Here is a 17,087-nt window from a genome sequence, read left to right on the forward strand (position 1 = left end):
CACAATAACCTGACATGTTACTTGCATCATGGTAGAAGGACATTGTGGCTTGAAGACCTGTGTAATTTCAGGAGGGGAGGTGAAATGTGTAATAGGTTTTAAGTGTGAATATGCAGATAAGTTGCAAACTTGGTTTGGAGTCACATGAAACGTGGTGTGGGCATTTTCTAAAGTGGATCAGACAGAAAAGGCTAACTGTGGAAGATTGGGTAGAAAGACTTGAAATATCTTTTGATTTTCAGAGAACTTGGAGGAGATACTCCTCCTGAAAATGTTGCCTTCCCTTGCAGATGATACAACAGGAATCTCTTCCATCTATACAGTTTTTCAAGGGCATGAAATTATGTTCCATGTTTCAACCATGCTACCATATTCTAGAGAGAACAAGCAGCAGGTACACGGTTCTCTCTTTATTTCCCTATTTATTTGTTAAATCACAAACTCCAAAACTTGGTAAGAAATAAAGGACTTCTTGTCCATTTAATGTTTGAGAGATGTAAGCCTTGAGACTTCTGCACTTTTTTTCCTCAATATCCTACCTGATCCTGAAAATTTCATTCTGTTTATTAGAAATAATGCATGCTATCATCTCCATTAAGGTACAAAAGATACTTGTGAAGAAGATCTAAATTGCTTCACTGAGAAGTGATTAAGTGTGGTGTTCAGATGACTTGAAGAGCTTCACTGCTGTAATTATTACCTCAAAGACTTTAGGAAAACTGGAACTTAGCCTTGTGTGTGAATTGTAGGAATATTCACATGTGTAATGCATAACTCCTGCCTGAGTAGCAATTAGTGTCGCTTGAAAGAAATTCCCCTTGTGAGCATGTTAAGGTTGGTAACCTAAGAAGTGCTGTCACACCGCTGTGGATTAACTAGGTGGGTTCTTGTTCAAATGTGCTGTCATTCATTGGTCAGCCCTTTCTTTGTACTTATGATGAAAAAAATACTTTATGGGCACATGTGTTTACTATACATCATACATCCATAATGATTTACCTAAATTACTTACAAATTACTTGATTTATTATTTATTATGCATTCTTACATTTATTCTTATTATGCATTCTGACATATGGCAGTTTTCTCATGCTTTTTGCTTGGACTGATGACAAGATCACAGAAGAAAATGGATCAGAATATTTTTTTCAAAAGAATACTTCAGCACCAGAGTTTTTTGTCCTTTTATTTCAAGCGAAAGATTTGCTTTTTTTGGAATGCTAGCGTTTCCATGCCCAATTCATTAATATTAATTACGGAAACTACAAGTGCTTATCTAAACATATGCAATATCTATTCTTCTAGAAGCTGCCTTGTTGTGTGCACCATGTCATTGCTAGGTTTACTTGCTAATAGTTAAGTAATGGTTTTATACTGTTCTCAGTCGTATTGACTGTAATTTTTCTGTTTGCAGTTCAGGTATATTGTTCTATTGTTCTGTCGCAGAATTGCTAAGATACTTACGTATGTCTCGTAAGTCACTGTCTATCTCTTTTTTTCTGCCTCTTCTTTCTTTTCTTCCTTTTTTGTTTTCCTTTTTTTTTCCAGGTAGAAAGGAAGCGACATATTGGAAATGACATTGTCACTATCATATTTCAGGAAGGTGAAGAGTCTTCTCCAGCATTCAAGCCATCCATGATTCGCTCTCATTTTACACGTATCTTTTTCCTGACATTTTCTAATAATTATTCTTTTTTTTAAGATCAGTATTACTTTTAATTCTGCCCTGAATTCCCCCCTCTATGCTGTTTATGGAAGTGAAAATTATTTTACAAAGACAGTTGCATTCTTGCCTTCTTGACCTTCAGCTTCTTAACTAGGAGTTTCCAAGTCTGCAGCATCCAACAGTGTTTGTTAAATCGCTTAGAGGATAAGGTGAAAGCAAGAATGTGAGTTTTAAATACTTTTATTGAAAGCATTTATTTGTATCCTTTCACAAATCTAATTTTATACCTTTTCAGAAAATACAAATTCATAAATTAATTTCTCTTGGCTTTGTAAATTATTTTGGCATTAAATCTTGGCATTTTACTCAATATTGCCTCTCAATGTTTAGATGCTGTTTATTTTAAATTTGTATTTTTGATCAGTATTTGTCAAAATTTTCAGTCTATTTACCATATATTCTCCAGTTTTTTAACAGCTTATGTTTTCCAGATTTCTGGTTGAAAACATTTTGAAGACTATATGATTGCAGAAACCAGTGGCCAATATCTTGCAATTAACATGGGGTCACAATAGTAGTAATCTGTAGACCCTAATCTGGCATGTGTTAGACTAGATGGAATGGAATGAGGAAAAATTAATTAAAAGAAGAAAACTAATTTCTGTCTATACTCTGTTGCTGAGTTTTAAAGCTTTAGACTTCCACACCTAGTTCTCAGGCAGATTAAATGTTCCTAGAACCGACTTGCTAGGGGTGAAAGAAAATGAACAAAGTTTGAAAAAATAATAAAAATCTTTACATATCAAAGGAACCTAAATACTAAGAAGAATTGTTTACCACATCAATGTAACTCTACAATAGAGCATCAGCCTTAGTATAGCTTGCACTTTAAATCGTTCTCTCGTTTTTCCTATAATTCTGTTGGCTAAATCGTTTCATTGGAATATTGTCTTCAGTGGAAGCTTTGGTATAAGCAAAGGTCAGTATCAGTACTGCTTTATCACCTAAAAGTATTTTTAATCACAAATATATCAAATGCAAGTAAGACAAACTTCTATAGTATGTCTTATGCTGTGTCTGTGTTAGTAGCTTGGTTTTTAAAACTGTTGATCAAGCAATAACATTTTGATATAGGACCCCTTTTATAAACAGTGAAATCTATATTGTCTAGAGTTGTTTATATATTTACATTGACTTGATTAATATATTGTACCTTTATTAAATCTGCAATGTACTGTGCAAAAAGAAAAGTTTATTAAAATACATGTGAGCTTTATTAGAACTGGTTTAGCTTCCTTAACTGTATGGCAGATATTTTTGCTTTAGTGAGATATAATAAGCAGAATGATAGTTACAGGTAGGTGCTGATTGTAATAAATAATTTCACAATGAATAACTGATGGTTTAGAGAAAATGGGAAAACATTTTGGCAATGGGAGAATTTTCTGGCATACAGACAGATCCGCCTGTCTGTATGCCAGGAAGCCAAATGTGCTTTAGAAACTGAAGAGCAATGTGGACCTGCATGTAGATGTCACTAAACTGGCTATAAGTAGCAGGTTTCTTAAAATCAGAAACATTAAATTCTGCAACAGGCATAAGCTAAGGAAACCCAAAACTGGTTTTTTGATGAAATATAAAAAATGATGAAAGATACGCTTGGAACTTTCATACCTGGTGAGATCAATGACATAGTAAACTATGTGGATGGTGACAGTTATTTAATGCATGTGATGCTGTGAGAGCCATGGACTACAAGTCCTTACAAGTCGCAGTTTGGCTGCAGCTGAGCAAACTAGTTCATTTTGGGTGATTTTAATAGAGTACTCGTATAGTTGAACGTCATGTACTTAAAACCTGCCAGAATTTTACATACCGCTGTGTTTCTTCAGCATTTCATTAAATCTAACTCCAGACAAGAATGATACTTCAGTTTGTGTGTGGGAGTTTTTTTCCCCTGCCTCTTATTTACAGCTGAGGTTTCTTTGGGGTCATGTCTGTAATGCAGTTAAGCAAAGGAATAGTTTTATTTTGCTACATGATCTTGTCAGCTTCCTCTTGCAAATTTGTTTAAATTGATATTCAAAACTTGTTCATGATTCCAATGTGAAAATGCAGTCACTTCTTTCTTTTTCTTCTTGCTTTGAGACAGAAACCTGGGCATACATTCCTCATTACCCTTTAAGAAGTCATTGTTGTCCTGATTGTAAACTGATAGTCTGTAGATGGGTTAGCCATGGTAAAATGCTTTTTATATTACTGTTTATGTGGGGAAGGAAATGAGTTGCAGTACATAAGATAAATTTCTCTCTTGCATTAAGTATCTGGCAGCTTTTAGTAGATCAGTCCATCTTAATTGCTTCATTCTGCCAGTCTTGACACATCTTGTCGTAGTACATGTCGCATAGTATTTTTTTCCTGTATGACAACCTTAAAACATTACATTTCAGCTTGCCCCCATTATGTTTCCTTCTCTCATTTGATTATAGGCCTGAATAGAACTCGTTCTTTCTCTTACTTTTGTGTGTGTGTGAAGACAGTCTTCCAAGTGGTCAAAATTTCACTAAAAAACGGATAGGGGATGCTCTAGGCTTTTGAGGCAAATTTTCCTTGTTTCAAATGCATTACCACTCTGAGGTCTGATGCTGAATTTCTGCTTAGAATGCCTTTATATTTTATGTCACTCAAGAAGTCTATTTTTTTAGTCAGTTCTGTTTTGGCTTTCCCTGTTACAATTCATTCTGATGTAGTTAAGGAACATTTCACACCTTTTGTAGTTATAAATGATTGCTTTTTTACCTGGACGTAATTAAATAGACATAGGGCATCTATGAAACTGTGTCTCAAATATGTGTAACAAATTTACAAATAACAAAAGATTATCAATATTCATGCAAATGTAGTACTGCCTTTCATACTGTATGCAGTTCCTAAGATTTCAGGAAAAAAGACTGTATGAAGGCATTGTGATCCATTAGACTCAATATCAGTCAGTCACTGCTGGCTTTTGGAGAAAGTAAATTCTGTCTGGTTTCTAAAATAGCAGATACAGGTTGACTCTATAATTTTGTGACTGAACTTGCTGTGACCCGTGTCATCTGCGCATGCCACTTGGAAGACTTGTTGGCAAACTATCACTTGAAATAGCCAAGAATTATTACTTATCTTAAAGAAGCTATGCCCTGGTCAACAAATAGGCATGGGTTTGTACCTGCCATTCAATATTGCTATGCTGGATTCCTTATGGATCAAAACAACTTGGCAGGTCCAGCTGTCATGGAAGTTATTCTGACTCTGTCTTCGTCAGTGTAAATGAATTTGCTGTTCCCAAGCTACAGATTCCTATGTTGTAAGCCATTGTTACTTTGGAAGCATAAAATATTTAATGTGTGTGGTGAATGGGTAGGGAAAGTAGAAATCTGTAAGGAGAACGTATTTTGTACGTGAAGACCTGTTCTTTTACAGTGTTTTTGAATAGGACTGTATTTTGCTAGTGCCACTAAAACTATTGCTGTGTGAGTAGAACTGCGAGGTTCTGTTCTAATTCTATGTCCCTTCTATGTTCTAAGAAACAGAACTTTGCTCTGCTGAGTAATTCCAAGTGAACCTTTTTTGGTTATGCCCTTTGAAATTCTTATGTAAGACACCCAGATAAGAGTTTCCTTTTTTTTTTTTTTCCCTTTGGTTATGAATAGTGTCTATAAAAAAGGTAGAGTTTGATGTGACTTTCCATATAGATAAAGATTTGTACTTTTAATAGGCTGAAAATATTTTCAGAAGAAAGCGTTCCTCTCTTTGGGCCTCCTCTTCCATCCCCACCTGTGTTTACAAATCACCAGGAATTCAGGGATTTTGTGTTGGTGAAATGTAAGTCAGTTTTTCTTTTGCTAGAAACACTCTTTAAATAATTGTGCAAACAAATTAAAATTCATGGTGCTTAAAATGTATATGCATTTTCTTGTGTATTCTGTGGATCTGTATCCAAATATTTTTTTTCATATCTGTAGCATAGTTGGGATGTCAGTTCCATCAAACTGTTACAGTTAGATAAAAAAAAAATTCTCAGGCTACTAGACAGAGGCTAACTTTCACATTTGCAGAACATGCAGCCATATTTAGCTTTGCATTTTTGTAAAGGGCTTGGGAGATTTGAAAGGATTTATAATACTGTTCATTATTTAGTAATAGAAGGTGTTAATTTAGTAGCTCCGAAAACCTGAAAATAGCATCTCCTCTGAATGTATTCTTAAAGGTGCTGAAGGATGCCTGTGCAGCACTTTTTAATTCTGTAATCATTCAGTTCCAAATTTCATTGACCTGTATTGGCCCTTCTAAATCAGCAAGAAAGGAATTTTTCAAAATTGACCATGTTGATTACAATTAAACCTGACAGGAGCTTGATGGCTCATTTTGTGTATTTAAATTATTTAGTACTTAAGTTGATCGGTAGCTTGTCTTCATTTTTTTTTATTAGTTAGGTATTTATTCTGATGCCTTGTGGAATTCTTCTATTACCAGTTTTTCTCCTTTAACTGAAGGGAGAGTTATTCTTTAAAAAGGCAAAAAGAAGGCAATTTTAAATTCATAGGGACACAGTAGGTGTTTTGATACAGAGGCAAAGTAGAGTTGGTGGATATTGTTGAAGTTCATTTACATAATGTCTCTTTTTTCCATAATCATTTAGTAATAAATGGTGAAAAAGCCACCTTGGAAACGCCAACATTTTCTCAGAAACGTCAGCGCACTCTAGACATGCTGATCCGCTCTTTATACCAAGACATGATGCCTGACCTACACAAGGGAAATGTAAGTCAGTAGTTTCTGCATCCCTCACATGTGCTACTAGTCCTGTTCTAACTAGTAGCTTGAATGTTCTGTCACTTTAAAAGACTGTAGTCCTAATGAGCACTGAATTGCATATGACTAAGCTAAATACTGATTGTTGTATAACTTACTTTACAGTTATATGAAAGCTGACAGACAGTCCTTTCTTGACATGACTCTTCACCAGGTGTTAGGGGAAGCATAAAAATGTCCTACTTGGTGTAAGCTTACCTGCAGCGAGGGAATAGGGAATTTAGATACTATAAATACAAGGCATTAGTCTCATCACCATAAAAATCTGCATTTGTTCTGTTATGTGTAAATTTAGATGATTCTTAACCCTGGGTATCTATGAGGTAACTTTATTTTGGATAATGAAGACTTAAGGTGATTCTTAACTAACTAAAAATAAGTTCTGTACTTCTAAAACTAATAAGGTGCTATTTTTTGACCAGTGTTTATTTCTTTTATCTATATAGATCTGCTTAAACTTTTCTTTTTCATATATTCATGTCACATATTCATGTGGTGTGATTGTACAGAACATGACAGTGATAAACTATGACAAGCTGTAAGGTAAAACACTGAAGGATTGGAAGAGTTGCAGTTTCTCTTCCCCGAGAAGCTGTGCAGTTAGAAAGAAACATTTTCTATTTTAGAATATGCTTAATAGAAGATCCTTCAGTGATGTGTTACCAGAGTCCCCAAAATCAACACGGAAAAAAGAGGAAGCTCGACAAGCAGAGTTTGTTCGGCTTGGTCAGGTAGGATCACTGTAGAAGGTATGCAGCTATGTTTACAAAGACTGTGTCACTCCTTTTGTTAAACTTTGATTACCTTGCAGTTATGTCGGGATTTAATGCAGTTTTCTGTGACCAGAAATAATTTTATAGTATTGCATTATTATAAGTTACATTAAAATAAAACATGAATAGAAGTATTTATCTGTAACGCCTGAGGTATACATGTAGAAATATTTATATCGTACATGAGTTAAATGAAGGTTGTAAAAATCGTACCTCAGGGGGATGCCTGGCAGTATATGTAGACACACATTTATATAGTTAGCCTTAGTGTTAGGAAGTTTTGCAAATCAAAGGTGAGTTTGTATAATTGACAAGAGGATCCTCTGTCTGGCTACTTATAATAAAGTAAACTGTGTAGATGGTTAGATTCTGTAGTTTGAGGTGGAGGTTTTTCTCTCATACTACGTTTGACTCTTCTTTTCTGGGTTGCCATTTAGAAAGCAAGTAAACAAAAACAAACAAAAAAGCCCTAACCAAGAAACAGCCAAGGTATGTTTTGGCTAAGATACTTAATAACCATTTGACATTGTTGAAGATGCAGAATTCTGCTTCTTTTTTTATTACTTAAAATCGCATAGGAATTCCAAACTGGAATTACTTTCTAGTCCTAAATTGTCCTTTTAATATAGTCTTTACTTTGGGTATTGCTGACAAAAACTCAGTTTAAATAAAACATCTGTTTGTATTAGGCATTGAAATTGAAAACCACTGTGAAAGGGGATACCACAGCTAACTTGGCAACCACAAGCTTTTGTAAAAAGGAGGTGAGTGAAACTGTCAGAGAAGTTATGGAACATTAAACGTTATGTAGTATGGTATATATTTATTTACTTCTGTAATTAGATGCTGCAGCAGAAAAGAGGAAAGGTACAGCGTCAAACTGATTCTGCAGTCACTATTAGATTAATAAAGAATGAGCCTGGGGGCAGAAGCACTTCCCAAAAGTTAAAGCAAGTGTGGACATTTTTACACCTGAGAAAATTCCATGAAGGCGATATCTTCCATATGCAATCATCTTTTATTTTAATTTCAGCACTTTTGAAACAAGATTCAGTTGTGTTTTCATTTTCTTTTATTTCGTTTGGATTTGGTTTGAAGTCATTAGGGAGTGAAATATGCCAGCTGCCCTCTTCTGCATGTGTTTTATATACAGAAGCTTCAGAAGTGTTTCTAGAATTTCAGAGATTCAACTAATATATAAATTGGGAGAGGAGGGGCAGGCTCTGGGAGGTAAGTACAGAGAACACGGGATGGAAGAACAATTTGGCAGAAAGGCGGAAACTGTACCATGTGCTAGTCGCTAAACATCACAAACTGAACCATAAATTATAAGCAAACTGCGTATGTGTAGTGGTACATACATTTTAAATATATAGGTTTGGGATTTTTAAATGAAAAAAATTATTGCGTGATGGTTGTGCTGAGTTGCAGCTGCATGTGTTTTAATTCTAGCGTTTCAGGGATATGTCTTACTAGTCTCCAAACCAGAATTGATGCAGGAAGTCCTCTGCCAGAAATTATTTCAGTTTTGATATTTCTAATTCCAGCAATATACTGTTTGGAAATGTATCCTGCCAAAAGCATTTACATGTTATTGCCATTGTCCATCACATTCTGTGTCTGCATGATCTGTATTTTTTAGTGTACTTAATATGTATCCCTTATGTTACTTCATAGCCTTGGGAATCTCAGTCTTTCTGCAGTAATTTTCCTCATGAGGTTGTCTGTGCAGATTCTTGGGGCCAGTCCTTGCTGGTTTCTACAGATGCTGGCATCTTGTTAATAGATGGTTAGTAAATGATCTAGTGTTTTTGTGTCAATTTTTATGTATCTGACCATTTTCTTGAAAATATGTGTTCATAAACTCGGTTCAGGTGTTAGTAAGTCTTTATGTAGGGGGATCGTTACTATTCCAAGTAAATCTATTACATTTATGTAACCCAGTTGCAAAAATTCATTCTGCAGTAGAATCAAGCCATATTGGCGAGCTAGTGTTAATGCAGATTTCTGAATGCGTTCTTATTTCAGATGTTGTTTTCTTGACCATCTGAAAAGCTGTAGGAGGTTGCATCCAGGTTCAAGAGGTGTCTAAATGGCTTGTCTGGTTTTCTTAGCCCTTGATAATAGTGAGCATGAAGCCAAGGGCTTATGTGACAATGATACTTCTTCCCTTAGCATTGATATTGCTACTCTGATCCCTTGTAATCCTCTGTGTGCTACATAAGGCCAGCGGGACTGAGGGAATGAAGTTAGTCCTTGATCATAATTCTCAAACTTGCCAAAGGAATGTCACTTTTAGATTTCAGTCGCTTTATCTGATTCATGACAATAATAAAACTCTCCTGTGAGGAAGTATTGGCTATGATGCTGTGGCACATGTACGCGCTTTGTGCCGTTCTTTTTGGGTTTTTTTCTCTTCATTTTTGTAAGGAAAAAAACCCAAGACTTCGATTAGAAGAAAGAAATGGTTCAAAACCAGCATCTAGTAAGTTTTAGTAGGGTTTTCAATACATATGTTTTTCTCTTTTAGATGGTCAACCGTCAGTGCAAGTATTTGATAAAACTCTCCAAATAAAGCAGATGAATGTGTTGGAAACTCTGGATCTTTTGATTGCCCGAACAGACAAAGGTAGGAGAGGTCCCTGTTCTTACATTCTTGCCTGACTCCGGGTATTGCCAGATATGTATGTCTCATTCAGAAGGCTTAAGTGTGCACTTTTTTAGTGAGGTGGTTTTTATCCAATAAAAGAGTAGTCTGTGATTGAGTTTCATAAAGGGAACATAGACAAAGCAAGATCAGGATCTTTATGTGTAACTCAGGAAAGCATTACAGATATGGTTGGTTTATTATTTTTTACCCTGTTATGTCTGTTTCCTCAGTATTTGCTGAAGCTCTGCTTGCCCAAGCTTTGGGTAAAACATGGTTCCTTCTGTCTCACTGGGAGTTGCCCAATTTGGTTGCATCTGGTGAAATTCACCCTGAGATCTTACAGAACTAGCTCAAACTACGTGAGAGCCATTTGCAGTTCTCTCCACACACCTGGAGAATGGGTGACATTTCTGAGGATCTGGCAAGTGTAGTTATATCAAAAATCAGTTTGTGAAATTTCTGGAGAAAACCCTTCTGTATCCTGAAGGGTTCAAACTCTGTTGAGGATCCAGTTATCAGTTGCTCACCTACATGGTTCCAGCTGTTAAAGTTAACCCTTTTACTCTTGTCCTGTAGTTTATATCTGTTGTATTTTAGTTATTTTGCAAGATTTTATGAATTTGCAAAATATTGTGCATTTCACTCTTTGGAACATCTCGGATCGTTCTTTGGTGCAGCACCACCCCATGGGACACTTGGCTGCTGTCCTGAAGGGGTTGATTACTACAATTGTAAATCCTAGAGAGTTTGTAAGTCTTCTGTCCCCAGAGAGGTATCATGCTTTGTTTACTTTTGTTCTGTTTGTTAGGCGCTGCTTCTCATTGGAAGTATTAATTTCAAACTACCATGTTCTTTTTTAAACTGTTTTCCTGGTTCTCTCCATACGGCAGGGAAAGACTCTCGTATCCTTGTCTTCAGACTCAGTGCTGTCCAAAAAGATATAGAGACTAAAAAAATCATAAGAAGCAAATATGACTGCAGGGAAAACAAGCTGGAGAGAACAAAAGGTGATGTTGTTATCCTTACCCTGTATTAGAAACATCCACTGTGCTTCGATGCTGGCAGCTGCCCAGGGCTTGTTAGCTCTTTGTAGGCAGGTGTAGGTGTTCACTTGTAGGTTTTTTCTCTGGACAAGTCAATTCAAACTTTGCTAAGCTTATATTTGAAAATAACTCTAGTACAGTCCAGCATGGCATTTTTGAATGTTGTAAAAAAGCCATGTTACATGGAAATTGCTAATGATGAAAAGCTTTAAGGGAAAATAAGATTTCAGGGTTGGGAGATATGAGAAGAATTTTGTGAGGATGTTATACTGAAATAAAGCACACTTGAAGCTGGACTGGCACGCTGGCAGATACCCTATTAAACAGTAGTGCTTAGATTAGTCTGGGTGTTGCCCATTATTTTTGTGGAAATCAATGGTTCCTGGTCTTCAGAAGTATGCTGCTTTGAAAAGCTGGAAGGTGCAGCATACTGACAATCCCCGTGCTTCGGATTAAAAGTGGATTTCAGAAGGGCGATAGGCTTTTGTCTTTTCCTAGAAGTCAATGTAATCCTATTGAGGAGTTTTTAATTCTGTGTTGCCAAGTCATCCATCAGAGCCCTGTTGTACTAGTCATCATACAAATACAAACCAAAAAATCAGACCCTGTCACAACCACTTAGAGTCTAGACCATTATTTCCTCAGGCTGCCATTTGTATGCCATTAATACTCACCACGGAAGCGAACTGAGGATTGTTGCAGCTATTCGGAACAAACTACTTCTCGTCACAAAGAAATATAATTCGGACAACACTTCAATCAGCACCTCTCTGCTATCGTCTCCTGAATCTCCAGTAGAGCAGTTCCAGTACATCCGGGTATGTGTAATCTAGTTACTAGTTATCTTAACACACTGAGCAGCACTCAGCTAGTATAGGGGGTTCAGGGAAGGCAGAGTGTGCATTATCATCTTCCTGAACCCACAGACTAATAAAAGTAAGAAGCCATATGGTGGAAATCAGTCATATATATGCTAAATAAAACTTGCAGATTTTTTCAAGAATTATTTCTGCTTGTTCTATGTTATGCTTCTGTGCTTAGAAAACATCCCTTTAAAATCATGGAGTACCTGCAGCACCCACACTAGGAATTTGAAAAAGAGTGTAATTCTATTGTTTACATTATAGGAAATATGCCTTTCTGACCCTCCAGTGGTTATGACGCTGGTGGATGGACCTACTGGAGACAGTGACAATATGATCTGTGTAGCATATCGGCATCAGTTTGATTTAATCAATGAGAGTACGGGGGAATCCTATAGATTGCATCATGTTGAAACAAACAGGGTAAGTTTTCATCAGTTGAAACCGTTTTTGCAGACCCTGACTGAGCATAATTTGTTGCAGACTCAGTGCATGCTGTGCTGATCTCCTAGGAGGGTAAGGAGCTCATGTGTGCTACTTTTTGCTTTAGGACACTCTGAGGTATTTATTCCTTTTGGGATACATCATGATAATTCCCAAGAGAGGTAGTTATAAGATATGACATTGGGAAAAAGCCTGTATTGTTGGAATGTTGTTGTCAAAAGTTAATTTCTCCTTCTTAGCCAGTAGTTAGCTTTTTGCTTTATTTTTGTGGTATCAGTATTTTATTGTTTAAAAAATTGCTTCAAAATAACTTCAGTGGTTGACCACCAGTATCTTGTTCAGATTTGCCTATTTGCATGTAGCTAAAATGTTTACATATTGTTTATCATTCTATTTAAGAAACTGCTGCCCAGTCCACTAATAACTGAATATCTATCTGTCTGGGACATAGGGAGAGGATTCAGGTAATGTCTTTGTTTTCAGAAAAAAGTTCCCGTATAGTTTCTAAATAGAGATGTGGACATGTAGCTTTAGACCCAATTAAAAAAAAAAAATATTTTGCACAGGTAATCTGTTGTTGTTAATGAGATAAGGGGCTACTTTTTTCATTTGATGCTTCTTGATAAGTTGTTTTCTTTTTAAATCGTCTCTATTTTTATTGGGATCTGGTGATGAAGAGGTGCCCCTGGCATGGCTGATCAAGTATAAAAAACTTCTCCACAGCACTGGGAATCAATCTTAATCTGGATGAGAAGGAACAAGAAGTAAAGAATGGGGGTGGAGAAGTACATCACCATCCACCGCTCCCATTTCTTTTCTGCACCGGAATCCTTATTTCCTTTAGGAAGACAAAGCAGACAATTAATATGAGCTGAGCTAGTGATTTTTATGATGTTGAAATGGGTTGCCTGCTTATTTCTCTGGACAACAGAGCAGCAGTGGCTTCCAGTCACTACAAAAGACGGGTCAAAATGCATTTGGAATGCACGCGTAAACTTTCAGGTTTTCTTAACAGTTCTTGACCTGCACAGTAATCCTAAATGAAGGATAGTCAAAGAACTGCTGTTCATGGAATCCGGTCTCTCAGCCATCTCCCTGTCCAAGCAGTATATATGGTTTGGGAAGCATTTGTCGTAATGTAACCTGATGTGTTTCACTAATAAGATCTCATTTCCTGAACAGATATCCCACTTTTTGTGGCTGTTTTCGTTTGTTTTTAATCTAAATGTAAAAGACAAAACCAAAGTTTAATTAAGAGAATTTATGTAGCCTAATCTATGTAAAAATACTATGGTTTAAGCAACGTTGCTTTTCAGTTTGTAAATTCAGACTGTTCAGTAATCCTTAGGTACATCCCTGTTGACCTCTGTAAAATGTTAGTGGTTTTGAATTGTATCTGATCTTTTTGCTAGTCATGATGTGCATTTTTGATCACTTTTTGAAAAGAATTGTTATCTTTAACGTACCACATTGATTCACAGCTTTTTGAAATCATCCTATTTCCTAAAATTTATATTGCTAAACAAGTTATGTTTTTATTGCTTTACAGTGTGGTATGGTTATGAATGTTCGGTACTATGCAGAATCAAATACAAAGGAAACTAATTTTCATCTTGAGAACATCCAGAAAATTACATCACAAAGGAAGCTATTTTTATAAATTTATTTGTTTATTTCTCTTTTTCCCCTTTTACCTGTAGTTGTGCACTTCCCCAACTGATTGTATTGCTTGTTAGTCACAACCCAGTTGTAATATCCACAGTATCCTCTGCCTGTTTGTTAATCTTTTCCGTTATCCTTGCAGGTTAACTTTGTTGCAGCTATTGATGTATATGAAGATGGTGAAGCTGGTCTACTGTTGTGCTATAACTGTAAGTGTTTAGGGAAGGCCAAAAATAGTAATCGCTCAATCTACATATGTAGATTTTCTTTCATTGGAGTCTAGGTCTGTATCTGAAAATAAATTTTAGTGTTTCATAGAAAATTTGTCAAAATACATTCTTTGGAACTTAAACACATATTGGAGAAATTACAAATGCAAGTATTTTAGTCATACTAGCTGTTTTATACATGTGCAAGTTATATGATTAATGAAATCTTGGTGTCTGTAATAACCCATGTGCATAACAGTCTTCAAAGAATGTAAATTACGTGAACATATGGCTACTTGAAGGGCAGAGAGATACAATTCTGCGGATGCTGCTTTCTGAAGCTTTCTTGCCTGTTTCTATGTCTTTAGACAAATTAGGGACCTGGTAACTGTTGAAACAGTAATACTTTGTGAAGTACGACAACTTATTAAAACATAGGTCTTTTAATTTGGTCTTTCCAGTGTGTTCACAGAGAAAGCAACTTTTGCTTAGCTGTTTGGCTAGAGAGGGATTTTTACATGAATGTTTGATTGTGTGAATAATGTCCACCCTTCTGCAAAATCTCCCTATAAAATGGGTGGTGGTTGCTTAGAGTGTAAAGTGATGGATGCTCCTTTTTTCTGTTTTGCTGCAGATGTTTGTCAGTACAGAAAGGTATATCCTTTCAGTGGACATTCTCCACTTGTCCAGCCATCAGCTTATGACTTCCACTTCAGCTGGAATCAAGTTCCTTATGCTGTTGGTAAGAAAATTTCTCTTTTTAGTAGATGAATTTTTGCTTCTATTTTTGCCAGCACTTGGCTCTGGTGGAATTCCAGTATTCTGGGAATAAGCATGTTACATTCATGATGCCACTTGACTTAAGTTTCTGATAATTTTGAAAAGTAGAGCCTTGGTACCAAGTTCATCCTTTGTTGAACTTTTTCCCCTTTCTTTTTTGTGTTTCACATTTTCCATTCCCTCTATATTCTGCCAGGCATGAAGAGTGAAATTTTTTTCAGTATGTTAGACAACACTTTTCATAAGAAAGGAACTTGCCATAGGAGGTCAAGAACAGTTTTTGTAGGGCATCCAAGAAACTTTTGCTTTAACCATTTTTCCTTGCCAAATAACTTCTATTTCATTGCAGTCTGTGCTTTCCCTTATGTTCTTGCCTTCACTACTGATTCCATTGAGATCCGATTAGTGGTGAATGGGAACTTAGTCCACACAGCAGTTGTGCCTGAGCTTCAGCTTGTAGCATCAAGGGTAAGACAAAAAAATATTGTTTGACTATTTCTGTGATGTCTTAGGATCTAATTTACATAAAAAGTTGCTGCCGCTAAAAACGTTACAAACAAAACCGAAATACATGCTTACTTTATCTGCAATAATTGTTCATCTGTCTGCTCCTAGTTTATCAAGGACAAAGAGAATCAGAAGATGATTAAGAAAATCTCACTGTTCTAATGATGGGTTATTTGTCATTTCAGTCGGATATTTATTTTAAAGCTACTGCTGCAGTGAGTGGATCATGTGACAGCAGCTCTAAGGAAATAAGTTCAAAGAGTTCTCCTCAAACACCAACAGCTTACGAAAAGCCAGAATTACCTCTTCCTTCTCTAGAAGGTAATGTGATCTCTGATCATTCCAACAGTTATCAAATCTTGGTGCGGCTGGTCTTAAGTAAAGATGGTCAAAAAATGTGAGTTCCTACCTGAAAGTGTGGAGGAGAAGATATTTTCTATTTTCCACACATATAAAGCACTTGGCTGAGCTTTTGCACTGTAGTATCCTTTCTGAATACATGGTAGCACTGTTCTGAAGAAATAAATTCTGTAGGAAGGGAAGAATTAAATCTCAGTATCTTGGTCATAATGCAAAAAGGGGCATAAAATTGTGAGAAAGCTTGACATTTCACATACGCTATTCCTTTCGTTAAAGAAAAGCAGAATAACCACTCAATGGCTGAAACTCTTTTGCAAAAAAGTAAGAAGTCTTGAAAAGGTTTGCACAGACAATTTAGTGTAACACGATGTATGAGCCATCAGTCTATAGTGTAACAATAAAGGAGAAACAAGGGAGTATCAGCTAAATAATGTAAGATGTGTGTACACTTTTCTCCCTTAAATCTGCTGCTTTACTGTTAGCAGATAGGAAAAGAATGTAATCACAATTTTTTTATTTGATGATAAGTTTGGGACTTTTGTTTTTCTTCTAGGAGTTAAGAAAACATGGTGTTTTGTGTTACTTAAGAGGAGGAGTCATAATTTAAATTGCTTGGGATCCAGGCTCCAATGTGTTTGCAGTGCACACGGTAAATACTGCACAGAGTGCAGTGTAATAGTCGGAGTACCAGCCACAGGTCATATAAATTGACTTCCTGGTTCCGCTCCTGAGTCATCGTGTTGCCAAGAGTCAATCTTCTTCTCTCTAAGTCAAATTGCTTGTATTTCTTCCTTCTCCTAGCTTATTTGTATTGAAAGATCTCTAGAGCAAGAAGATTTTTGTCACTTCAGTGCTCAGCTCAACAAGTATAGCTTGTCTTTATAACTTTTCATTTGGAATTTTTAAGAACTGATTCTGTTGTGCAAGTGTAATGCTCTTTTTTCTTTCTGTGTTTCAGGTGAAGTTCCATGCAAAAACCTGTACAAAATACCTCTGAGCAATCTGGTTGGGCGAAGCATTGAACGACCTCTGAAGTCACCTTTGGCTCCCAAGGTCATCACTACTACACCATCGAGTGGCATTACCTCTCTTCCAGTTTTGCACTCACTACCGTTATCTCGTATGGAAATTAAAGAAATTGCAACCAGAACACGTAAAGAATTGCTGGGTAAACTCTCCTCATTCCTCAGTGTTACATATCAGTTGCCAAACATATACTTTCTAATCTTTGCACCATCACAGGTAGGTTTGTAACATGCAAGTAGTATTCATA

The 17,087-nt window shown here is 36.2% G+C and overlaps 1 protein-coding gene across 1 annotated transcript in view; it reads left to right on the forward strand.

Moving 5' to 3' along the window:
- The window catches only part of GARNL3 (GTPase activating Rap/RanGAP domain like 3), a 33,041-nt gene that overhangs the window by 8,767 nt on the left and 7,187 nt on the right, over nucleotides 1–17,087 (forward strand). The window contains exons 11-27 of the mRNA XM_058818309.1: nucleotides 291–394; nucleotides 1,549–1,657; nucleotides 2,978–3,023; nucleotides 5,427–5,533; nucleotides 6,351–6,472; nucleotides 7,150–7,254; nucleotides 7,986–8,060; nucleotides 8,974–9,085; nucleotides 9,827–9,925; nucleotides 10,837–10,953; nucleotides 11,635–11,807; nucleotides 12,117–12,275; nucleotides 14,101–14,167; nucleotides 14,802–14,909; nucleotides 15,297–15,415; nucleotides 15,640–15,775; nucleotides 16,773–16,982. Coding sequence (XP_058674292.1) covers nucleotides 291–394; nucleotides 1,549–1,657; nucleotides 2,978–3,023; nucleotides 5,427–5,533; nucleotides 6,351–6,472; nucleotides 7,150–7,254; nucleotides 7,986–8,060; nucleotides 8,974–9,085; nucleotides 9,827–9,925; nucleotides 10,837–10,953; nucleotides 11,635–11,807; nucleotides 12,117–12,275; nucleotides 14,101–14,167; nucleotides 14,802–14,909; nucleotides 15,297–15,415; nucleotides 15,640–15,775; nucleotides 16,773–16,982 — 1,968 coding nt within the window. The remainder of the gene's footprint in view (nucleotides 1–290; nucleotides 395–1,548; nucleotides 1,658–2,977; nucleotides 3,024–5,426; nucleotides 5,534–6,350; nucleotides 6,473–7,149; nucleotides 7,255–7,985; nucleotides 8,061–8,973; nucleotides 9,086–9,826; nucleotides 9,926–10,836; nucleotides 10,954–11,634; nucleotides 11,808–12,116; nucleotides 12,276–14,100; nucleotides 14,168–14,801; nucleotides 14,910–15,296; nucleotides 15,416–15,639; nucleotides 15,776–16,772; nucleotides 16,983–17,087) is intronic.

This window comes from Ammospiza caudacuta, chromosome 21, assembly GCF_027887145.1.
Source record: "Ammospiza caudacuta isolate bAmmCau1 chromosome 21, bAmmCau1.pri, whole genome shotgun sequence".
Taxonomy (NCBI): Eukaryota; Metazoa; Chordata; class Aves; order Passeriformes; family Passerellidae; genus Ammospiza; species Ammospiza caudacuta.